The 25,074-nt window shown below is 41.3% G+C and overlaps 2 protein-coding genes and 1 long non-coding RNA gene across 6 annotated transcripts in view; 2 read left to right on the plus strand and 1 right to left on the minus strand.

Annotated features, from left to right (window-relative positions):
* GCK (glucokinase) overlaps nt 1–15,138 on the plus strand; it is a 27,469-nt gene extending 12,331 nt beyond the window's left edge. For both annotated transcript variants that reach the window (XM_039356474.1, XM_039356475.1), the window contains exons 2-10: nt 144–306; nt 1,736–1,890; nt 2,638–2,757; nt 4,421–4,516; nt 5,859–5,958; nt 8,651–8,834; nt 10,405–10,560; nt 12,318–12,551; nt 14,631–15,138. In XM_039356474.1, coding sequence (XP_039212408.1) covers nt 144–306; nt 1,736–1,890; nt 2,638–2,757; nt 4,421–4,516; nt 5,859–5,958; nt 8,651–8,834; nt 10,405–10,560; nt 12,318–12,551; nt 14,631–14,775 — 1,353 coding nt within the window. In that variant the 3' untranslated portion in view covers nt 14,776–15,138. The remainder of the gene's footprint in view (nt 1–143; nt 307–1,735; nt 1,891–2,637; nt 2,758–4,420; nt 4,517–5,858; nt 5,959–8,650; nt 8,835–10,404; nt 10,561–12,317; nt 12,552–14,630) is intronic.
* On the minus strand, nt 12,479–24,123 carry LOC120313944. The gene is made up of 4 exons (XR_005558304.1): nt 23,330–24,123; nt 18,103–18,458; nt 14,333–14,398; nt 12,479–12,614 (listed from the first exon to the last, which is right to left on the minus strand). It is a non-coding gene; the product is annotated as an uncharacterized LOC120313944 (long non-coding RNA).
* On the plus strand, nt 18,078–24,971 carry MYL7 (myosin light chain 7). 3 transcript variants are annotated; one of them, XM_039356478.1, is made up of 7 exons: nt 18,099–18,152; nt 19,671–19,778; nt 20,948–21,023; nt 23,163–23,267; nt 24,130–24,208; nt 24,294–24,347; nt 24,781–24,971. In XM_039356478.1, the coding sequence occupies exons 1-7, from the start codon at nt 18,150–18,152 to the stop codon at nt 24,782–24,784; spliced, it is 429 nt and encodes a 142-aa protein (XP_039212412.1). In that variant the 5' UTR covers nt 18,099–18,149; the 3' UTR covers nt 24,785–24,971. The 3 variants fall into 3 exon arrangements, with proteins under 3 accessions (XP_039212413.1, XP_039212412.1, XP_039212411.1); XM_039356477.1 differs by having other exon boundaries at nt 24,294–24,342; XM_039356479.1 differs by lacking the exon at nt 19,671–19,778 and having other exon boundaries at nt 18,078–18,152; nt 24,294–24,342.
* The last annotated feature ends 103 nt before the right edge of the window (nt 24,972–25,074 follow it).

Here is a 25,074-nt window from a genome sequence, read left to right on the forward strand (position 1 = left end):
AGAGGAAGAGGAAGAGGAGGAGGAAGAGGACGACGACGAGAAAGAGGAAGAGGAGGAGGAGGAGGAAGAAGAGGAGGAGGTTATTCACTTTCAAAGTACAGTGTGCATCTTCTTGAACCTTTCTTGTCCTTCTTCCCTCATAGGTGGAGCAGATCCTATCTGAATTCCAGCTACGGGAAGAGGATTTGAAGGAGGTGATGCGTCGGATGCAGAAGGAAATGGACCGAGGCTTAAAACTAGAGACGCACAAGGAAGCCTCAGTGAAAATGCTGCCCACATATGTGCGGACCACACCAGAAGGATCAGGTACTTGTTACCTTAATAGAAATGGATGTTGGGAGGGGCAGACTTAAACTCTTATTTATTTATTTTTTTAATCTCCATCACACTGTCCAAAGACTATCCTGGAACAGTAGACAGTCCTGGGATAGAAACAGAAGCATGCTAATATTAGCCATCACTTTATTGAAATGCCCATGCCAAGACTGAGTTGCACTTTCACTTATATTCTGCTTTGCTCCTAGCTTGAGAAAGAAAAGGGAGGGGGGAATGGAATGCGAGGGTGGGGGCAGCTGCAGCTGAGCATCACCTGTTCCCATGAGAGAGTGCCCAACCCAAGGACACATAGAGCAGGTCGATTAGATGGCTCGCTAGTTTCCCATAACAAAATAAACAGACATAATTGATTGTGGGCGGCCAACAGGGGTAGGGGGAATTAAATCATCATCATCATCATCATCGTAAAGTTGGAAGGGACTTTAGAGGTCATCTAGTCCAACCCCCTGCTCAGGCAGGAAACCCTATACCATTTTGGACAAATGGCTGTCCAGTCTCTTCTGAAAAGTTTCCAGTGTTGGAGCATTCACCGCTTCTGGAGGCAGGTTGTTCCACTGGTTAATTGTTCTCACTATCAGGAAGTTTCTCCTTAGTTCTAGGTTGCTTCTCTCCTTGATTAGTTTCCACCCGTTGCTTCTTGTTCTGTCTTCAGGTGCTTTGGAGAATAGCTTGACTCCCTCTTCTTTGGGGCAGCCCCTGAGATATTGGAACACTGCTATCATGTCCCCCCTCGTCCTTCTCTTCATTAAACTAGACATACCCAATTCTAGCAGCCATTCCTTATATGCTTTAGCCTCCAGTCCCCTAATCATCTTCGCTGCTCTTCTCTGTACTCTTTCTAGAGTCTCAACATCTTTTTTACATCGTGGTGACCAAAACTGCATGCAGTATTCCAAGTGTGGCCTTACCAAGGCATTGTAAAGTGGTATTAACACTTCACGTGATCTTGATTCTATCCCTCTGTTAATGCAGCCTAGCACTGTGTTGGCTTTTTTGGCAGCTGCAGCACACTGCTGGCTCATATTTAAGTTAGCTTTTGCACAGGAAACCCAGAGCTGGTTTCACTTCATCTGGGTTATTCAGTCAAGTTTATACCCTTGGTAAAATAATGTCCCAGGAGTTTCTTTTTCTGGATCCACCAATTGGACAGTTGACAGCAGTGGTGGATTCAAATATGTGAACAACTGGTTCTCTGTGTGGATGCCGCTTCCGGACGTCCATTCTGGGCCTGGGCAAAAAACAATTAGCTATCGGTTCTGCCGAAGTGGTGCGAACTGGCTGAATCCCACCACTGGTTGACAGCCCTCTAAAGGAGCCATGGGGTTCTTCTGGAGGCCATTGATTCGGGTTGCTTTTCAAAGACATAAATTGACAACGTTGTCACCCTCTGAGATTACAGAAGTTGGAGATTTTCTATCTTTGGATCTTGGCGGGACCAATTTCCGAGTGATGCTGGTCAAAGTGGGAGATGCTGAGGAAGGGCAATGGAAGGTGAAGACAAAACATCAGATGTACTCCATTCCAGAGGATGCCAGGACAGGAACCGCTGAAATGGTGAGTTGATCATCAGGCCAAAGGAACTAAATGAGATGTGGGCTGGATTTGCACAACACGAGCTATTAAATTTATACACCGCCCCTCTTCCAGTAAGGCACCTCTGCATAGCACCTCAAAAAAGACATAGTCTATGGAACGTTATAGGTTGGTTAGATGCCAAAAAAGTTTCAAGTCCCTACAACTACTAGAAAGTCAATGGATGAATTAATACTGGGAAGATCCAAATTCATGGTTGCCTTTGATCATGGAAACTCACTGTGTTTCCTTGAGTTAGTTCCTCTTGATCAGTTTAATCTACCTCATGGTTTGGTTGCAGTACAAATTAAAATAAAGAGGTGCTCATTGAACCCATTTTTAAGTCAACAACTAAGCTAAAGTTGTGTAAAAGAGGGTGTTTCAGCAGCTATTACATGTCGTGATAACAGCCCAACTATACAAGCCCTGCTCAACTGTTGGAAGGATGTGGATGTCTTGCTCTCACCTAGGATAGTGTGTCTTGCTCATTGTCGAATGACTTAGGTCAGGGGTCTTCAGACTTGGCCCTTTTTATGACTTGTGGGCTTCAACTCCCAGAATTCCTCAGCCAGGTGCACTGGCTGAGGAATTCTGGGAGTTGAAGCCCACAAGTCATAAAAAGTCCAAGTTTGAAGACCCCTGATTTAGGTTCTTGAATAAGTGTTTTGCAAGAAATAAAAAGCAATAGAATTTTAAAAAGGCAATAGAATTTCTGTGTCTCTCCTTCAGCTCTTTGATTATATTTCGGAATGCATCTCTGACTTCCTGGACAAACATCAAATGAAGCACAAAAAGCTGCCTCTGGGCTTTACATTTTCCTTTCCTGTTCGACATGAAGACATTGACAAGGTGAGATCTGAAACCAGGGATTTGCAACACTCTCTGCTGTTGACTGTATGACTTTCTCCCTGGAGCCCGTGAATCATTCATAACCATATATCCCAAAACTATTGGAGAGTGTGGTGTTCCTTCTGCCACAAATGATGGTGGAAGAACTCAATAGAGAGCAGGGGTCTTCAAACTTGGCAACTTTAAGACTTGTGGACTTCAACTCCCAGAATTCCTCAGCTAGCCATGGGAGTTGAAGTCCACAAGTCTTAAAGTTGCCAAGTTTGAAGACCCCTGGTACAGAGGGAAGCGTGGAAGAAAATATGCCAAATCTAAAAACAACCAAACAAGTCACACCAACCGCCTTGTGCTGTGGACGCTCGGAAGATGATCAATTTCCACAGAAAATTACAGATGGTCTTCAACGTATGACCACAAATTGAGCCCAAAATTTATGTTGCTAAGTGAGATATCTCTTAAGTGAGTTTTGCCCCTTTGTATGACTTGTGAATCACTGCAGGTTGTTAAGTGAATCTGGCTTCCCCATTGACTTTGCTTGTCAGAAAATCGTAAAAAGGATCACGTAATCCCGGGGACACGACCACCGTCATAAATATGAACCAGTTATCAAGGATCCAAATGTAAATCGCATGGCCCTAAAGATACTGCAACGGCCATAAGTGTGAAAAATGGTCATAAGTCACTTTTGTCAGTGCTGTTACAACTTTGAACGGTCACTTATCAAGCTGTTGTAAGTCAAGGATTACCTGTACTTCTGTTTTACGACAAAGTGGAGCACTTTCCTTGAAATTCAGCATAAAACCTAGATAAATTCCCAGGTAGTCCTTGGCTTCCCATCATTCGTTTAGTGGCCGATGGAAGTTACAATGACACTGAAAAAGGAACTTCCACTAAGGTGCAAATCTGCTAAGGCAAGGGTCCCCAACCCCAGGTGGCATGCCAGCAACCAGTCCGCACAAACAAACAAAACCTCATCTGTGGGATGCAGGCAGCGCACAAAAGCACACACTCTCCGGTCTGTGGAAAAACCTTTCTCCACAGAACCGGTCCCTGGTGCCCAAAAGGTGCTAAGGGACACGTGTCACTCCAATGTTGTCAGTGGATCCACTGTAGGTGAGCTTCTAGACAGATACTTCAGCAATGAATAGACCGTGTTAGCCATGAATCATCGTAGGATTTCTGTAGGGTTGCAGACATTTTGCAAAATTATAACAGCCTCACCCTGCATTCTGGTTGTATCTCCTATAGGAATGTTGGAAAGGCGTCAATAGATTGTTTATTAGAGTAGCTGTTAGGGAGAAGGTCATCAGTCATTGTATTTCATAACTTAAGTTTTTTCTTTTGTCTTTTTCTGTTTTTGCTCTTCTTTCTTTTCTATCTTTTTCTATCGGTTTATCTGAGGCAAAATCCTCAGTAAATATAAACCTTAAAAATCTCTTACGACAAGGTGAAGCGTTTGTGAGAATGTCATCGTTCTCACGTGAGATCTAGTCCAAGATGATCAAAATCAGACAATCTGCAATGATTCGCCATTGCTGGTACAAAGTGGCTTTTTTCTTTGCTTGAAACAAACTTTTCCATGGTATATTGTTTATTTTGGACACAAGAGGTGTGCTTGATTTTGCAAAATTTGGTCTGATTCTTTCCATGTCCTGATCTGTAGGGCATTTTGCTGAATTGGACGAAAGGCTTCAAAGCATCTGGAGCTGAAGGGAACAACATTGTGGGGCTTTTGAGAGATGCTATCAAGCGAAGAGGGGTGAGAGAAACATCATTTGATAACGTATGGTGCATTATCACACCTTTTCTCTGCTAATTCAAACCCTGAGCTATTCTCAGAGTCAGGAAAAGCAGCCTTCTAACGAAGTGGACTGCTTACTGATTGAGCATAGCACTGTCTACTCACTCTCTAAAGAACTGGGAGGCTAAGATAAGATGTTTCGATAAGGAACTGCGGAAAAATGTGGGAGAAGGGAGCCATAGGAATGACTGAATCTGTCCCATATTCCCTAAGCTTAGACTACCTTTTTCATGTAAGATGAAGAACTAAATGGACACAACTTTGTGTTTTTCCCAAATGTGCTTTTTCAAGAGACAACTGGATTTTCTGGTTTTTTTTTAAAAAGATGTTTTGCTTCTCATTCAAGAAGCTTCCTCAGCTCTGACTGGATAGTGAGGAATGGAAGGAGTTATTATACATCCAGTCAGAGCTGAAGAAGCTTCTTGGATGAGAAGTGAAATGTCTTCAAGAAAAAACAAAGAAAGTCCCGTTGCCTCTTGAAAAAGCACCCTTGGGACAACCATGACCTGGATGACTGAGAATCTTCATAGACAACTTTAGTTGTGCTTTTCTTTTATCAGTAGAATATTTAGGGTTGTTCCTTCTCCAGATGGCAGGATAAAGATTTTTAAATTGGAAATGTCAAGGGTTAACTTCCTGCATTAAATGTGAAGGAACAACAAAACATGGCCATGTCTGCAGAGACCTCTGAAATGAATCAATTATCCATCATTCCAAATGAGGGACCCTGGGAGCAAGGGAAACAATTTAGATAGAAGTAATCTTTTCTTGGAGACTGGAGGGAGGTCCCACCTCTTGATTGTGTTATTTTCTGATTAGTCTCAGTTCTCTATAGATACAGAACAATCAAAATAGATGACGTCTCCTAAAAGGGAATCGATTTCCAAGAAATTTATAGACTATTCTTCAACAAAGGGGGGGGGGAGAAATGGGAGGGGAAACAGGAAGGTTAGGAAATCTGTTTCCCTCTTCCATTATTCCAGATTTGCAAGAATGCTTATAGAATGGTCACCTTCAAACCCAATGACCACATAACAAAAGGAACATAGCATTTATTTTGAGGTGTGGTGAGACAAATCCTGCTTTGATTTTGTGCAGAATGTTAGGAAAAGCCTAGAAAGTTTACCTCAATCTCTAGCCAATTTCAGAGACAACAACCGCCAACTTTGTCTCTGCCTTCCAACATCCTTGGAGTTATCTAATGACATCATTCCGAATAGGTGGTCATTCCACATGGAGTTAATTCTTGAGATGTCCTTCTAGAAATGCAAGTGTTTTTTTTTTTTTCAATCCACTGCAGGATTTTGAGATGGATGTAGTTGCAATGGTCAATGACACAGTAGCAACGATGATCTCCTGCTATTATGAGGATCACAGGTGCGAAGTTGGCATGATTGTGGGTAAGTGGACCTGCCATGTTCATATACTTCCCTTGGGCACAACCATTGTAATCTGAACAACTCCTTCTTGCTGATTTATACTGAACCTGGTTTTATAGGGAGGCTGTCTTAAACCTTCCTAGCTTGATATTATCCTGGTGACCTCCCCATAAAATGTATTGATTGGAGATGATGGGAATTAAAGTTAAACATGTTTGGAAGGCATCAACACGAGAAAAGGTATTTCTCCCATCAGTTTACCTGATTCTTCTAATTCTAGGATAAGGAACCTGGCCTTCTCTAGATGTTATGAAAGTTGAATTCCCAGCACTTCCAACCAGTGATGTGATTTGTTGGACCGATAGTTCTCCAACAAATTCTGACTGCAGATGTTTGCATGGATATCGTAGAAACCCATTTTGAGTTATGGTCTCTCCCCAGAGCTACAGCTTCCAAGAAGCTGGGTGATGGGATGGAATGTTGTCCAGATTCCAGAGGTGCAAGAGACATCACAGTTTAGATAGTTTGTGTAGGAGAAAGACGGTGAAGACAGCTCCTCTCTAATAGTTTCCAAAACGTATGTTTTATGGTGCAAATAGCCTGCTTTAGTTTGGCAAGGTTTCTGTCTATGGGTGAGGAGCAGTGAAGGAAATTGCTTGGAAGAATCTCAACGTGTCTTTCTTGGGTTTTGGAGCCTGGTAGCACAATTAGTACATCTTTACAAATGGCTCCATCTCCATCTGCTGCTGGTTTGTTCTGCGCAGACAATGAACCTCAAGCACTTATATATGTATATGTTCCTTGATGTTCCTGTCAGATTTTTGAAAGAACACAATGGGAACAAAATGAACAGGCTTTTTCCTGTAACGGATAGGTGCTAAAGAACTACAAAATGAGGCAAGAGTTATGCTCCATTTATCTGAAGCTGAGTAATACTATTTGCAGTGCAGAGAGTAGGTTGCCTGGAAATTTGTGTTTTGGGTTCCTTTTATTTTATTTTTTTTAGCTCAGGTGCTCAATATGGCCAAATTCTTATGTGACTATTATTATGATGTAACTATTCGGGGAAGAGCTATTATCTGTCAAGCGGACCTTGTCGAGTGGTTCTTTTTAACAGCACCAAAGCTCTTTCTGACATTCTAAATATATATTAGTTGCAGCAGCCGCGATATAATGACTTTGTTTCACTTGATTAAATGCTAGCTAAGGGACTTGCAGGTGTTTTATAACCCAGGAATCTGCACAATCTCCCGCTGCAGAGCTGTAAATTCTACAGGGAGTCTTTGACTTTGGTCTAGTCACTTAGCCACCATTCAATGTTCCAACGGACCTTCCCCTAGCCTACTTACAACCCAGATTTGAAGTTCTGACGGCTGCTCCCCCCCACCTCCCCTGGCAGTCATATGATTGCATTTTGGGTGCTTGTGGCAACCAGCCCACCTTTATGGCTGGTTGCAGGATCACATGAATACTATTGATGACATTTTTTGCAGGAAACCATCATTTATTTCCAATTTGCAGCAAAAAAAAAAGGCCCTCTACGCATTGTGAAAAATGGGTTCGCCTAATGATTGCCACATTCGCTTTACAAGCATTGCATTTGCTTAATGACCATGCCAAAAAAGTTGTGAAATCAGGTGTGATCACATGGTGAGCTATCTAACAACTGGCGTGAGGTACAACTGTCATTATGGTCTTAAACCGAGGACTATCTGTGTGTGTGTTGCATAATCTTCATAATGTAATTCTCTTAACATTTAATGAAAAGAAGGACCAGGGGTGACATGATAACAGTGTTCCAATATCTAAGGGATTGCCACAAAGAAGAGGGGGTCAATCTATTCTCCAAGGCACCTGAAGGCAGGACAAGAAGCAACGGATGGAAACTAATCAAGGAAAGAAGCAACCTAGAACTAAGGCAGAATGTCCTAACAGTTAAAATAATTAATCAGTGGAACGACTTGCCTCCAGAAATTGTACACGCTCCAACACTGGAGGTTTTTAAGAAGGGATTGGACAATCACTTGTCTGAAATGGTATAGGGCAGTGGTGACAAACCTATGGCACGGGTGCCAGAGGTGGCACTCGGAGCCCTCTCTGTGGGCACACATGCCGTTGCCCCATCCTTGCCTCCCCCGCGACCCCCTCCTCACCAGCAGCCCCCCTGGAGGAGAGTAGCCCCCAGACTGGCCCATGCGGAGCAGCGCAGCCAAGGACATGGCAGCCAGGCAGCGTAGACAAGACTCTGCCCTCATGCCCCATCACGCACAGTTGATGCTGCAGAGCGTGGGCAGAGGGCGTGGCCACCATGGCGCTGCTGGGCTGCCTGGGCGATGTGCGGCGGGCCCTGGAGGCGGTGAGTGGCCCTGCGGGCAGGCGGAGTAGGCATGGGGCAGGGGATGGAGCGGGGGCGGGGCCAGTTTTTGGGCACTCAGTCTCTAAAAGGTTCGCCATCACTGGTATAGGGTTTCATGCCTGAGCTGGGGGTTGGACTAGGAGACTTCCAAGTCCCCTTCCAACTAGGTTATTCTGTTACCCACATTAGCCTTTATATGTTCCTTTAGTACTGCACTGTTAGTTGAACCTGGCGTAAAATGTCAGCTTCCCAAAATATTCAACATGGACCTGGATAACAAAGACGTGTCCAGGGTCTTCCCAATGATGCTTGGGTTGTTGCTAACTGGAGAAATCTCTTTGCCTCTCCTTCTCTTAGGCACGGGCTGCAATGCTTGCTACATGGAGGAGATGGAGAACGTGGAGCTGGTAGAAGGAAACGAGGGACGGATGTGTGTGAACACCGAATGGGGGGCTTTCGGGGAATCGGGAGAATTGGACGAATTCCTCTTGGAGTACGATCGTGTGGTGGACGAAACCTCACTTAACCCCGGTCAGCAGCTGTAAGGAATATGTCAGATAAAGTTAACCTAATTGTTTATCGCTGTCTTGAGCTTCATCTTCTCCTCTGATGATCTGGGCAACAGGGACGTGACTCTGAATCTCACTGAAGCACCAAGGCAGAAGTCATGAGTTTGGGATGGCCCCAAAGGCAATTCTTTGTGATATCGTCCCTCTCCATGGTGCTAATTTTAAGAACATTCTTTCTCAACCTTAGCAACTTTAAGATCGGTGGTCCCAGAATTATGGAAGTTGAAGTCCAAGTTGACGTTTGATCGTGGAGCTCCATCTGAAAATTGCCAAGGTTGAGAAATATTAGATTAGAGAGTAACACCAGTTGTGCTTTTCTAAGCTTAACATAAGGGTAGGTACTTTTTATCTGTTGAGAATTACTTTGTTTTAGAAGTAATCTGTTAGGGTTCACATGCAGTGGTGAATAGTTAATCCAGAGATAAGAGGGGATCCCTTCTTTCTTTCTTTCTTTCTTTCTTTCTTTTTTTCTTTCTTTCTGCCAGTCCTCCCTTTCTATTCCTTTTCTTATACAATATCCAATTTTCTCTTTTCTTTCTTTCTTTTTCTTTCTTCTTTCCTTTTCTTTCCTTTTCTCTTTCTTTCTTTTTTCTTTCTTTCCTTTTCTTTTTTTCTTTCCTTCTTTCCTTCCTTCCTTCTTTCTTTCTTTCTTTTCTTTTCTTTCTGCCAGCCCTCCCTTTCTCTTCCTCTTTTCTTTTATCCAACATCCAAATTCCCTCTCTCCCAAGCAGCAGTTTGCCAGGGAAGGAACAGAATGCTCTTACCAAAATCTGGACTGATTATTTGCACATTTTAATAAGTACAAGAATCACATGGCATTCTTTAGGCTATATGTAGCCCATACTTTCTGTAGAGAAACAGAAAGTTTGTTAAGATGTGTTGGGTTAGGAGGTCTAGGATATTGGGACACAAAAAAAACCTATGGTGGCGGGAAAATGCCCTAGTATAGAGTTTTCTAACTTGGTATGTCCAAGTTTGTTGGTGTTGAAGTTCCAGATGTGTTTAGACTTCAACTCCCAGAATTCTCAATAAAGGCCATTTTGGCTGAGATTTTGAGAGTTGACATCCACACATCAGGAGGATGTTCAAGTTGAGTAAAGCTGCTTTAGAATAGTAGTAATAACATTCATGGTTTTCTTTCTTGGCCTCATAGTAGCAAGCAGGGCTTACAAAAACCCTTCTAATACTGAAAACATCATAGATCTGAGATTTAAACTCTGGCACAAATGACCTGTGCACACACATTGGTTACTGGAAAAAAAAGTCAAATTAAGCAAAGAGGGAAAGTGGTTGTTTTCCCTTCTGTTCAGAGAAAACAACCTCCGTTGTTAGGCAATCAATCTTGCTCCATGAGTGGATTTTGTTCAAACAAACTGCAATGATTTCATCTGACACAGTAACATACTTAACCTTCCCTATTATACATATATAAATGATCTCCATGCCTTGTGGGTGTTCATGCATCTGCCTTTTCCCCCCCCTCTTATCTACCTGCCCGGAACTTCTCCTGCATGTGACTAAACTGTATCTTCCTTTCTCCAGGTTTGAGAAGATCATAGGTGGGAAGTACATAGGGGAGATTGTACGACTAGTGCTGCTAAAACTGGTCAATGAAAACCTACTCTTCAGTGGAGAAGCTTCAGAAAAGCTGAAGACCAGGGGGTCGTTTGAAAGTCGTTTTATCTCACAGATTGAAAGGTAGTCAATAACAAAATTCACTTGGGGCACTTTTTCCTTTTCTTTTATACAACATCCAATTTTCTCTTTTCTTTCTTTCTTTCTTTTCTTTCTTTCTGCCAGCCATCAGGAGAGGCCTTTGGATGCCCTGCGGATAGTTATTAGTGGGAATAAGTGGAAAGATTGTTTCGATGACATGAGCAGGTTTTTGACCATCCTGGGGGAAAAAAAATTGCATTGCAGACTGGAGATTCCTCCCTCTTCTCTTACCATCGACAATATATCAGACATTTTGCTCTTTGGCTATTTAGTTTATTTTCTCCATCCTTGCAGGTCATTTTATTCTTTGAGCTTTATGTTTCATATAAATAATAATTTGGCTTTCAATGAAGAAGGTGCTGATCTGCAAAAATATCAATGTGCACATAAAATCTGTCCTAGGGAGTGAATTTAAAGTACCGTAGGCTCTTCTAAAATGGCTGAACTCTTATCTGCCCAGAAGTATAAAAATTCCAGAGTCTCATCCTCATCAATTTTATTCTGCAAATATTATAGACTCTTATGTTAATCAGCTACGATGAGTAACAAGTCAAAATTAGCTGGGGCTTTCTACTTCGGATTTTCCACGGAAGCTTGACAGGTTTTTCATTGAAGCGTTCATGAAATTTTCATTATGTGGAAGGTTATAAATGACATTAGCTCCATGGCTTGAGAAGGAAGAGGTCTTTTTTTAACGTATTCATGCAACAATAGACTTTCTGTTTTCCAAGGGAATACCGGGCTTCCTTCACTTTAGATTATCTCAAAAAAAATAAAAATAAGGAATGCCACACACAGGTTTGCCCTGGAAATCATTAGGCAGTAGCTTAGATTAGAAAGCTCAAAAATGCTTGGTCAAAAAGCAATGACAAGCTATCACCATAGGGCAGGGATAGGCAACCTTGGCTCTTTTATGACTCGTGGACTTCAACTCCCAGAATTCCTCAGCCAGCATGGCCTCTCCCTTTTTCCTCAGCACGGCTGGCTCAGAAATTCTGGGAGTTGAAGTCCACCAGTCATAAAAGAGCCAAGGTTGCCTACCCTGGCATAGGGCTACTGAGAAATTACACGGATGTGTCACTTGACTCAGAGGAAATTTTACTTTTAGAGGGATGCAAAACAGTCTGAGATCAGAATACTTCATCCTCAGATTGTTCTCTTCCACAATTATACAATAGCTGTTCCAGACATGCTGGAAATGGACCAACCCTCGCCTGGATTGTTCCAACCTTGAACTTTTACACTGCTGTGTTTACAATCATCACCTAATCATTCTGCTTTTCTCTTGATTTTCATTACAGTCTTGCCAATCTCATTCCTATTCCCCTACCCACCACAACAGGGGTTATTTCTTCCCTGGCCATGATTGTATCTATCTGACAGACATGATTATTTTTAAAAATGTATTTATTTGTCAACCAAAAATGACAAATTTGAACGAACAAAATGAAAAAAACTTAAATTGTGACAGGGACGATAGGGATGTTAGTACACTTATGCACACCCTGTTAGGAACCTCTTAAATATAGGATGAGGTCCACAGAAGTTAAGTTGAAATTAAAACTGTGCAGGTTAGTAGCTAAGACAACAGAATTAGGTAAGATATTCCAGACTTTGACAACTGTGTTACAAAAACTGAACTTTTTTACAATCAAGTTTGATTTCGGAAAGTTTATTAGAATAAAGCGTAACTTCTCATGCTGCTGCCACAAGACTTTATCTTTCCATTTTATTTCCAGTGATGCTGGTGACTGCAAGCAGATTTACAATATTCTAACCTCTTTTGAGCTGTTGCCTTCTGCAATGGACTGTGACATTGTTCGGATGGCCTGTGAGAGTGTTTCCACAAGGGCTGCCCAGATGTGCTCAGCTGGGCTGGCTGGTGTTATCAATCGCATGAGGGACAGCAGAAACGAGGAGACGCTGAAGATTACAGTGGGGGTTGATGGATCAGTCTACAAGCACCATCCTAGGTGAGCCCTTGACGCAACCTTGGTTTCCTTTTTCAAGCATATAATTTTTTATTGGAGAAACTTCTAACAAAACAATGGAAATGGAACGGAAGATTGTAAAGAAGTAGCTTCAGATCTTTTTGACAGCATTTGTGTTTTATTCTCTCTGTCTAAGGTGACATCATCATTTCCTTCTTGCTAAGCTTTTCTAAACTTCAGACTCATAAATCACAAGTTCATTTCTCTCTTTTTTCAGCAAAAAAATCCATAAGGGGTTTCCAGTCACAGATAAATAGAGTTGTTGATCTTTCTCTAATGAAACAAGTTATTTTTGCTATCTTGGCTACTTCTATTACCCTCCTTTGACAATTCTTCAGTTCTCAGCATTTCAAAATCTTCTCATTTTTGTACCCATAACACTCCCAAGATAATAATCATATATCAAAATAATCCCTCGTGGCTCTTTTCTAATTGCCTATCCATTAATCCCAGAAAGAAAAGTTCTGATTTCAGTTGAATGTTGATCTTTAAAATCCTTTGTATCATTATGTAGTATATAATTGAACCCCAAAATCATCGGGCTTTTAAAGTCTACCAGGCATGATAAAAATGACCCTTTCGCGTTGCCCATATTTCCAGCCTAAATCTGAAAGATCCTTATACAATCCAGACAACTTTACTGGTGTCTTATAGTAACATATATCATTTTCTAAAAATTCTAAGTTATAACATAATGCAAGTGTCAATCTTTTTAACGACATAATTTCTCACAATTTCATCACTATAGTGTGTCTAAAGTTTGTCTGTGTTATCACGCACATTTTCATGACACAACTTTGTTTTCCTGACAGACGGGGGCCTCTCAAATGATCAGATATTTAACTAAGTAATGTGGTCACGCTGACATGTTGTCAATTGTGAAAAAAAAAAGTCTAGGTTTCCAGCTGAAGATACTATGAGAGAGTTTTGGTGTCTCAGAGGACTGGACAAAACGATTGCTCCCTCAAGCAAAACAGCATCCTAGCAATCAAAGCCATTGCTTGAGGGACAAAAACACTAGAGCGATGAGTCTCAACCTGGACCCCTGGGGTGTGTATGTGGTCCCTGGACCCCTGGGGTGTGTATGTGATGTCGTCACAGGGGATCCACAACGACCTGGAAAAAATGTTATGATTTAAATCTTGAGTTAAAACTGGGGGGGGGCATTGTTCCATAGCCACAAAAGGTATTTAAAAGGGGTCACTGGTGAAGAAAAGGTTGCACTCGAGTAAATGCAATCTTTTGAATATGCGTGGTCATCTGATTTCCCATTGATTCTTAGAATCTGGCATCCTCTGCATATCGAAAACATAGCTTTTGTTTTGTGTGTGTGTATTCATGACTTTTGAAATATGTGTCCATGTTGCAAATCCATGGGCTGTTCATGAGAATGAGAAGATTTACAGCTGAGAAGCCATATCAGATGTGCTTTCATTCATAACATTTAGCTCAGCCCTTAATCAGCCAGGTTGAAGGAGTTGCTGCCAAAGACATTCAATTTGCTCCAAAACAGCTCCGTACTGTGACAACTGCAAACTTCAGAGTACTAGGCAGGATATCAGAAACAATAACTGGAACCCCTCACCTCTGTGTTTCAAACTCATTGCTGAGGTTGAAGCCAACAAACTGGACTCTTGAATACCACAAAAGACCTGCCTACATGCCTGGGCTGTTTTCAGCACAACCTGCTTCATCCTGCATAAAATGAAACCTGAAATAGTGGGTGGGGAAGAGGGATCTCTTTTAAGAAGTGGGTGGCTTACCAGTTCATGTTGTTCAGATTTCTGCAGATCTAGCAGCGTGTTGTTCTATTTATGCTCCAGAGTTTCCTGAAACCCAGACAACGGAATGACCTTAGCCAGTTTTGGTTTTGATAAGCAGAGTCGTCATGTTGTGTTAAATACAGCGTAGAGCTGCAACGTTAATATCTGCTTGGAAGGGCTCTGAAATCTTTGCCTGTTTCTTCTCCCATTTGGAGAAGACTAATTCAAAAGGGTAATCCTGGAAACACTTAACTCTTCCTTTCTCCTCCTTCTCCCCCTGTTTTTCTCCTGTTCACAGTTTCAAAGAGCGTTTCCATGCATCGGTCAGGCAGCTCACTCCAGGCTGTGACATCTCCTTCTTGCAGTCAGAAGAAGGCAGTGGCCGAGGAGCTGCTCTCATCTCTGCTGTAGCGTGCAAAATGGCTTGCATGATTGGCCAATGAGATGGACCATGAAAGGAAGGCTACCTTCTAGGAAAGCACCTCTTTTTCTCAGTGATGCAGGAAGTGTTGTTTTGGAGGGCCCAGGAGCCGGACCAGTAGGAGGACATTTTTCCTGGGCAGTTGAATGACCACTAGACGGAACAACGGCTGGATCAACACTGGGTTCCTCCTAACGTCTATTTGTAGAGAATGCAATAATTCTTTCAAACTTCAGCTTCTCCTTTTTCTTCAAATTCTCCTCTAATGCTTGATGAAGGGAGGGGGATGATAGCTTAGGGCAGTGATGGTGAACCTTTTAGAGACCGAGTGCCCAGACTGCAATCCAAAACCCACTTATGTATTGTCGGGTGCTGGGTGGGTGTGTGTGGCCCATTGGCTGGGTGTGGCCAATCGGGTGGGCAAGGCCCATTGGGTGGGCGTGGCTACGGTGGTAACGGCAGACTGGGTGGGACTAAAAAGTTCAATCAATCAATGCCAACTTTGCAAGATCTTTTTTTTCCCCGCGAGAAGTTGAAATTGACTGATTGAACCTTTTTTTTTTTGTACACGGCAGTGGAGGCCTAAAGCAAAAAGGTTTTATAAAACCCAGCTGAAGACCTAGGACTGGGGCGATGGCGCGCGTGCCCACAGAGAGGAGAGAGCACATTATTCTCTATACCAACGATGATGCTAGAAGAGTGGGAGAGAGGCAAAGTGGCAGGTTCATTATGCACCCGGCTGAGTCAAGGGGTTACATTTTTCCTTAGTGAATATGAATGTGGGCTTAGGTAGGAGTCATTTGTGTCGGGTTTTAACACCCAGGTTTAATCTATTTGCAATAGAGGTTAATTGGCTTTTCAGTGTGACTGCCCATAAAACATTAGACTACCACATTGCCTATTTTTAACAAGCATTGAAGGAGACTTGGCCTCACACCCTTATCATTTCCTGATTTTCTTTTTTAGCTTTGTATTTTTTTTTTAGCTCCAATTCTATTTTTAGACACTGAGAAAAATAGAAGCGGCAATACTAAATACCACAGGCCCAAGACTGTCATTTCCTAACTATGAAAAGGTTTTGCAATTTCCCTACATGCATGAACTTGGGCTGAGCAGTGATTTGTTGATACCCAGATATTGTAATGAGCCCATTAATGTGGATGAGTTGCAGCTGGACAGAAATGCCAGTAAAGACAAGGGTGATATGTGTTGCAATGGCTAAAACTGACGACTGGGTGAATGCTATAAAGATTCTAGTCCAGCTGTACTTGAGATGAAGTAAAGAAAGATTTATGGGTAGAGTAATGAAAAAAGTAGGGTAGATCCTGGAGCAATTTGTATGAAACACTGGCTAAGATGAAAAAATGTACAGGCCCTTGTCATAAAATCAAAAAGATAAATCAGAACGATAAATTGATGTCAGAAAGTGACACGCGGACACATCTATTCCCTGGATGTTTAGCAAAGATAGGCTGGAATACAAACATATTTGCACAGTTTAGAAGTATAGATAATTCTGCTTTTTTTTTTTAATGGAATACCTTGCCAATCTCTATTTTCCCTATTGAGTTTTTGATCATACAGTCGCTTGGCTTAGGCACACTTGCTTTCTTATCACTGGCACAATATTGTTTATTTTCCTGTTTTGTTTTACTACTGAATCCTGGTATTTTTTCATAGTCTGGGGGAGTCTTTTATATTAAAAGTAACCTACATTAAAAATAAAAAAATAAAACATGGGTAAAAGTTATCCCTGTGTCATCCATTTTCCAAGGATTATTTCTATGCAGTAAATTGGAATACAGTCTATAACTGCATTATCTGTATAGTGAAGAAGTAATATACAGAGAAATCCCAGACAGACATGAAAGTCAGTCTTACTCTTTTAGTTTATTCTCAGGCTAATGTGTACAGGATTTCAGGGTTGATTATTGGGGTGGGGTAGGAAATATTCAACTACACAGTGATGATAAACTTAGGAAATAATTTAGTAACATTCACTTGTAGGGTATTTTTTTAAAAAAAAAATGAGTACATATGAAAAAGTGAATTGCTAGTGATTAATATTCTAAAGAACATAATATATAAAAGCATCCAGGGAACGCATCCAAAAAAAAAGAGGATGATAATATAATAGACTGCTTACAATGTACACACGCCAGTGTTTATACTGCAGTTGTACATTTCAAAGTTATCATTTCAATGAAACCAAAACACAACTCACACCATAATAGTGGCAACTGACATGGTAATCTTGCTAAAATACATGGGAGAAGCCCATTGAGGGGCAAACGGACTTGGGGTTAAGTCTCCATGAATTCGGAGAGGAAAATGGACATTGCCAATGGATTTGGCTTTCCTTGGTATGCTCAAGAGGGCACTGACTTTTTCAGCCTGCTTTTATCTATGGTTCCTGATAAAATACATGGAAAAAACCCATTGGGGTGACAGGCAAAGCCACATAGGGTTAGGGTTAGGTCTCCATGAAGTCGGAGAGCAAAATGGACATCGCCAATGGATTCAGAGAGCAAAGGTCTGCTTCGAAGGGAGCTGACTTTCCAAGCCTGCCTTATCTGTATTGTCTGGAAAAACACATGGGAAAACCACTTAGGGTTAGGTCTCCATGAATTCGGAGAGACAAATGGACATTGCCAAGGGATGTGGTGTGCATGAGTATGCTTAGGGAGAGCGCTGACCTTTCAAGCCTGCCTTATCCACCTTTCCTGGTAAAATACTTGGGAGAATCACATTGGAGGGCAGATCCATTTAGGGGATCAATTTTCTAGAAGACTGATATTTTAAATAGTGTCTTTAACTTAACATTTTCAAGCTTCTAATTTTAACGATTGGAGGGATGAATGGCCTGTAAACTCTCCCTCATTGTGGGCAAAAAATGCAAAGGATCTTCATCGCTCAGGACTGGACAGGTGGCCTCTTACAATATTGCTTTTCTGCTCTTTGTTAGTCAGCCTGTTGGGATTCTCACTGATACACAGGGAGTGACCCTAGCAATTCTAGTAGGTTTACTTTAAGTAGGAAATTCTAATAGGTTTGCTTTAAATAATTTCATGGATAAAAATTGTGGTAAAGTAGGTGTGTCCTACCATCAACTGTTTAGCACATATAAAACCCATTTGGGGTCAGCCAGGAAAACTCTGCTCAGAAGGGAATGCTGGACTTGAACATCCAACATTTTTCCATCAGTGGAGCCTGCTAAATGCTATGCTCTGGACCTTATCAATTGTTGTAGTGTCAGAGTTTGAAGACAACCAAGTTTGGCTGTCTTCTGAAACGGCATTCCTAATTTAGCTCACTAAGAGATAAGCTCTGAGATATAGGCTGAACTTACCCTCAACACCGTCTTGACAGACTTTCTTCTTCGAGGAGAAACTCAAGATGGTGAGTAAAGACCTCCTATCCATCGCTGCTCTATTGAATTCCTTGCAGCAGTGAGTTTCGGTTGAAGACCTTTGTCTCTGTCTCTCTTTTTCTATCTGAGTACCACATCAACTTTAAGCTGAGGAATCTACATACATTTTTTCTTTAGCCCTTAGGGTGAACAAGCAGTTGTTGGGCATTTATGCATGCAAAAAAAAAAAAAAAGAGAGAGAGAGAGAGCAAAGATTCATGGTCCAATCTTGTTGGAAAGATCTCATATGTCAGTGAGGGTTGAACATAGCTGTCGTTATCCAGTCCTTGGTGCCACTGTTAAAAAAGCAAGGAAATTGTAGAAAGTCTCTGAATAATTATCTACGTCAGAATGAACCAAAGTAAAAATTGTGGCATGTTTTAAGGCATAGTCTGCCTCTGCTTTAATTGCTTCCAGGGATAATCCTGATTTTTTTGAATGCTGTTTTGTTTTGGTATTTGGATCATTTGGATTCTTTGCTTTGCATGGAGGCAACGTTAAAAAGAAAGGTTGCATGGAAGCAAAGAAAGGGCTTTTTTGTAATAGGTAGGGTTCTCTCTCTTTTTCCCATCCATCCATCCATCCATCCATCCATCCATCCATCCATCCATCCATCGAATCTACAGAGGGTATAGGAATTGAGAATATCAGAAATGTTATGTACCTTATTTCTTTCATGCTTTACAAGAATGTAGGAGCTTATTCATCTGTTTGGTGGCTCTATGGCAGTGTTTCTTAAAATGCAGTCCTAGATCTCTTACAGATCCCCCAAAACAGTTTCAGAGCTCCTCACAATATTTGTCAGATATGGAAGATATTTGCAAAAGCAACCTACATAGAATTAAGGAAAAACTTCCTGACAGTGAGGACAACCAGTGGAACAGCTTGCCTCCAGAAATCGTGGGCGCTCCCTCACTGGAGATTTTTAAGAAGAGGCTAAACAGTCACTTGCCTGAGATGCTATAGGTTCTCCTGCTTGAGCAAGGGGCTGGAGTAGAAGACCTCCAAGGTCCCTTCCAGCTCTATTCTATTCTATTCTATTCTATTCTATTCTATTCTATTCTATTCTATTCTATTCTATTCTATTCTATTCTATTCCATTCCATTCCATTCCATTCTATTATTCTGCATTCTATTCTATTCTATTCTATTCTATTCTATTCTATTCTATTCTATTCTATTCTATTCTATTCTATTCTATTCTATTCTATTCTATTCTATCCTATTCCATTCCATTCCATTCTACTTCCATTCCATTAATATGTTAATCTCTAATGAGATTGTTAACTTTTCTTTATCCTGAATCAATAAATATATTGCGTGGAGTCATCAATTTTAATTTTTACTATAGTAAATGGTGATAAACATACGTTTTAAAAGCAGGGAGAGGTCCTGCGAGCAAAAAGGTTTAAGAAACACTATTTTATGGGAATAACAAGAACATTTTGCTTTGTATTCGCTGGGCCTTAGGACTGTGGATTCCCTCTTGATCCTTTTCCTCTTCCCAGGCTAGCAGAAAAGCAGGGACCCGGAGTAAAACTGCTAAGCGCGCACAGCGAGGTTCTTCCAACGTCTTTTCAATGTTTGAGCAGTCACAGATCCAGGAGTTTAAGGAGGTGAGCAAACCCTCGGATCCTCTAGCTGAGGAATTTATAATCAAAACTGGGCCCAGCTTGCATCCGATGCATGCTTCTTGTCAAAATATTTCCTGCATCACATTGTTCTGTTCTGCTTTAATGCCATTTCAGCAGCTGCTCTACTGCAATGGTGATTATACTGTACCCATTGTTATCTTTTTTTAAAAGGGGAATTTTTCCTGCAGATTGTTTGATCTAGCTAAGGGCAAGGATGTCAAGTACCATGTGAATAATCAGATTTTAGCCACATGGTTATTTCACAGAGCCAATAAGAGTGGAGGCAATACTGCTTATCTTGAAGGGAAGATGTTTAGCCCTGTTTTATAGCCCACAACTGGGATGATCCAAGGCCTGAAGACTAAAAAAATATGAAGAATGGCTGCAGGACCTGGGTTTGGCTAGTCTAAAGAAAAGAAGAAATAGGGGTGACATGGTAGCCGTATTCCAGTATTTGAGAGGCTGCCACAAAGAAGAGGGGGGTCAAACTATTCTCAAAGCACCAGAGGGCAGGACAAGAAACAATGATTGGAAACTGACCAAAGAGAGAAGCAACCTGGAATTCGGGAAAAATTCTCAATAGTGAGGACAATTAATCAGTGGAACAGCTTGCCCTCAGAAATCATGGGCGCTCCATCACTGGAGGTTTTTAAGAAGAGATTGGATAGTTGTTTGTCTGAGATGGTATAGGTTCTCCTGCTTGAGTGGGGGGCTGGACTAGAAGACCTCCAAGATTCTATTCTATTCTATTCTATTCTATTCTATTCTATTCTATTCTATTCTATTCTATTCTATTCTATTCTATTCTATTCTATTCTTCTATTGCAAACAATAAAAGAGAGGATGTGCAACATCTTGCAGGGATATTAAAAAAAAGTACCTTCTAAATCCAGTTTTTGTGCAACAGCTTTATTTTTCAGAGTGGTAGTGATCACTTGCAAATGTTGCCAATACAGGCTGGAAAAAAAATATTTGGAAGATGCTGCATGCAAGTGTGGCTTCTGTCAAGCATCAAGGATTTTTAAGCTCTTCAAAGAGCACACTCACAGGATAACAGTCCGAAGAATGTAATTCCTGAGAATACAGGGCAGGAACATATTTGTATGAGTAATTGTACTTGAGAATCTGACCAAGTTTACTTACTCTCCAAGGCATTCAGTTGCATTGACCAGAATCGAGATGGAATTATCAGCAAATCTGATTTGAAGGAGACATACAGTCAACTCGGTGAGTGACTTTACTTTGGTTATCAAACTACAATCTGAGCACATTCATGAATCTTTTCTTTACTAAAGATCTTGGCAGATAGAAATGAAAACAATCTGGCAATTTCCTGGGATTCAACTCCCAGATTTCCAGCGGAATGTCATAAAATTCTGTCCTCTTCCGAACTTGAAAGCCAGATCCAATCAGCTAGTATGTTCATCTACTGCTTTATTCACGGACACAACCAGGACATTGTGTAGTGAACCCGAGGAATGGATAGTAATATGTAAAGGGTTACTCTAGTAAGGCCCTAGAACAGTGGAAGATAAATTACACCAGCTAGACCAGGGGTGTCCAACCTTGACAATTTTAAGACTTCTGGATTTCAACTCCCAGAATTCCCCAGTCATCTGGGGAGCTTTGTGGGTAGAAATAAACACTTCTCATGTATCCCTTTTCAGATATTGCCCCTTCTTCTCATGCTAGAGACAACAGGGACATTTTCTTTGCAAAAAAAAAAAAAGAGCATGTCTTTCATAGCATTAAGTTCTGCTCCTCTCTGCTCTTCATTCCTTCTTTTACAGAATTAAAGTTACATTTCTCTCTGAACTGAGATGCGAAGTTTGCAGTGGTCTTTCAAGTGGAAGTGCAGTGAAGGGAGAAAGACGGAATTTGCTTATCTGTAGCACTAGTTGCAGTTGTATTATTTTTGGAGCTCTAAGTACTCCTCTTCACCTCTGGATGGTGTTACTGTTAATAAGCAGTTCCTCGGTTTCAGGACATGGAATGAACTTTTCCTTTTTCACCATGCGCACAAGGGCTGGTATCCTGTGCCTTTATCTGACATTGGGAGACCCAGTCTTTTATTTCAAGGCATTCTTTCTTTAGAGAGCAGAGAAGAGCAACAAAGATGATGAGGGGACTGGAGGCTAAAACATATAAGGAACGGTTGCTGGAATTGTCTAGTTTAACGAAGAGAAGGACGAGGGGGGACAGGATCGCAGTGTTCCAATATCTCAGGGGCTGCCACAAAGAAGAGGGAGTCAAGCTATTCTCCAAAGCGCCTGAAGGCAGGACAAGAAGCAACAGATAGAAACTAATCAAGGAGAGAAGCAACCTAGAACTAAGGAGAAACTTCCTGACAGTTAGAACAATTAACCAGTGGAACAACCTGCTTCCAGAAGCTGTGAATGCTCCAACACTGGAAGTTTTTAAGAAGAGACTGGACAGCCATTTGTCCAAAATGGTGTAGGGTTTCCTGCCTGAGCAGGGGGTTGGACTAGTCCCTTCCAACTTTATTACTACTACTACTACTACCACTACTACTACTACTATTATTATTATTGTTATTATTAAATCTGTAGGACCTAGGAATGGATGTGGTTCCTTAATTCTTGAGTGCAAGACACCGAGATATCTTAAGCATTGCTTCTAAAATTGTTATTTTTTTAATGTGCAGGAGAAAAAAAGGTTATTGATAGAAGATAATATTTGTAATTTGGGGTTGAATTGCGGGGCCCCTCGACGCTCTCTGAGCTTGGCTGTTTTCTTGAAGATATTTCATTTCCAAACTAGATAACTTCATCAGTGTTAGTGATTGCAAACTTATTACATGCTGTCTATGAACTGGTTCACTGCTTTGTCCTGGTGTTGTCCTGTCCTGAAGGCCACGTTAAGGGAAAATATACCTTCAAATGATGCCCTCTCTGAAAGGGTAGCTATTGGAAGTCTGTTGGTAAGTAGAGGTGTTATCCAAATTCCCCATATCTGATATTCTCTCCACATGCTGAGAATCTGGATTATTTCCTCACGATCTAGAACAGGGGTCTTCAAACTTGGCCCTTTTATGACTTGTGGACTTCAACTCCCAGAATTCCTCAGCCAGCATGCCTGGCTGAGGAATTCTGGGAGTTGAAGTCCACAAATCATAAAAGGGCCAAGTTTGAAGACCCCTGCTCTAGGAGACCTTCAAGGTCTCTGTTGTTCTGTACAAAAATGAAACCAAAGCATGATTAAGGAATTGTGCCTTGTTCTGTTCTAGCGTTCCACACCTGCTATACTCTAGTCTGGAAGGCATTTTGGGCTCACAATTGGAGAAAGCAAACAATAGTTGATGTATCTAGCTAAGAATGTTGACTAGGTTCAGTTTTCTCTCTGCAGGAAAAATGAATGTGAAGGATGAAGAGCTGGAAGAGATGCTGAAGGAAGGGAAAGGACCAATTAACTTCACTGTCTTCTTAACACTCTTTGGGGAAAAACTGAATGGTAAATTAGCATTATCACATCTTGGAAGCTGCTCATTAATCACGATGAGGCTCAATACTTACCTTATGTTTCAACACATCCAAATTTCCGCTTAGAATGTTGACTATCATCTGTCATTTCTCTCCCACGACAAGAGGGAACATCTTCCCCATACAAGACTCCGACTTTAGCTGCAATTAAGTGGCAGAGCTCCACCACGATGTATGCCGAAAAGTCCAGGTTTTATCTAACGCATCTCCTGGTGGGGAAAAAAAACCCCTTTTGTTATTTTCAAATTCTGGAGCGGTGCTGGCAGGCAGGGATTGAATTTGTATCATATGCTTAATCAGGTTTAATAATGCACTAGCAGATGTATTCACACCATCTAAGTTTGGTTAGATTTAATGGGATATACTTCTGCAAAATAAATGGTGAAACTTGGTTATTTACTAGTGGCAGAACCTGTTGCACAAAAGCCACCTGTTTCAAATGACTTCAAATTCAGTACCAACTCAGAAAAATCAATTCAGTTAACCACGTTAAATAAAGATTCACATTCCTGGGCTTGTGGGGTAGCAAGCAGTGTCCCAAAGCCCTGGATGCATTTTCTAGAAACCTCCCAGTTGTTGTTGTCATGTGATAGGAGAAATATTAAATCCATGACAGTGAACATACTATTTTAATTCAATTTAAATAATATGAACTCCAATTTAGCTTTATGATACTAATTATTTAGGAGCTTGCTTCTGGCCAAGTGTATTCTCTAACCTGGAAAACCCTGTGCACACGCCTGATTTAAGCAAAATTGAGAGCCATCCATATCCAATGACAGAGCTCAGAAAAGCAGTTTTATCTGTTCCTAAGTAAGCTCTATCTTCTGTAGGTACTGATCCAGAGGAATCCATCCTTGCTGCCTTCAAACTCTTTGACCCGAATGGAACTGGCTTAGTGAATAAAGAAGAGTAAGTTCAAGAACTTTCTCTTCCTCTCCGCCCCCCCTCTCTGTGTTTTGAACAATGCTGACACTTTTTAAAAATTGTTTTCCAGGTTTAAACAACTTCTGATAACTCAAGCTGACAAGTTTTCTCTCGAGGAGGTGAGGTAATCCTTCCTTAAAAATCCCTTCTTTGGCAAGAACATTTTTCTCATAAGATCACCAAAGCTAGGAGATACCTTTCTCTCCCTAAATTAATTGATCTAGGCTTGACGCTAATAGAATTCGGCTCAAAAAGGCCATCCTTGGTTACACGTGAGTGTTCAGACATGACTCACCAAATTTTTCATTTCAAACTTCAAATCCTGAGGTTTAACATAACCAGTTCAAAATCCTACCAGATTTTGGAAGTTTGCTGCTGACTTTTGAAAGCTCTGGCTTGATGTTCTCAAGAGCTGTTAGAAAGACTGAGGACCCCCGGGTGACCAACGGATTGTCTACCAATGATCAGGATGTCGATGGAGAGAGGAATCCACAGAAAGCTCACTGCCTGATTGAGTGTGATTTCCCGTTCTACTCTCTGTGTTTCTTCCTATCTAGGTAGAGCAAATGTTTTCGCTTGCTCCCATGGATGTGGCTGGAAACATTGACTACAAATCGTTGTGTTACATCATCACACATGGAGATGAGAAGGAAGACTGAAGACTTGTGTAGGGCAAGGACTGGAGGCAACTCCCATTCACCCACTCTACTTTGTTAAAGATTACAATAAATAGTTTCATGAAAAACAATGGCACCTTGGTTATGACAGGTGGGAGAAAAAGACGAAGAGTAGAGAGTAGGATGGAAGTACCTCTTGGGTTTGGGTGGTGGCTAAGGATTATGGATACTGTA

The sequence above is a fragment of the Crotalus tigris genome, unplaced genomic scaffold (genome assembly GCF_016545835.1).
Source record: "Crotalus tigris isolate CLP2741 ecotype Arizona unplaced genomic scaffold, ASM1654583v1 scf7180000018825.4774228, whole genome shotgun sequence".
Lineage (NCBI taxonomy): Eukaryota > Metazoa > Chordata > Lepidosauria > Squamata > Viperidae > Crotalus > Crotalus tigris.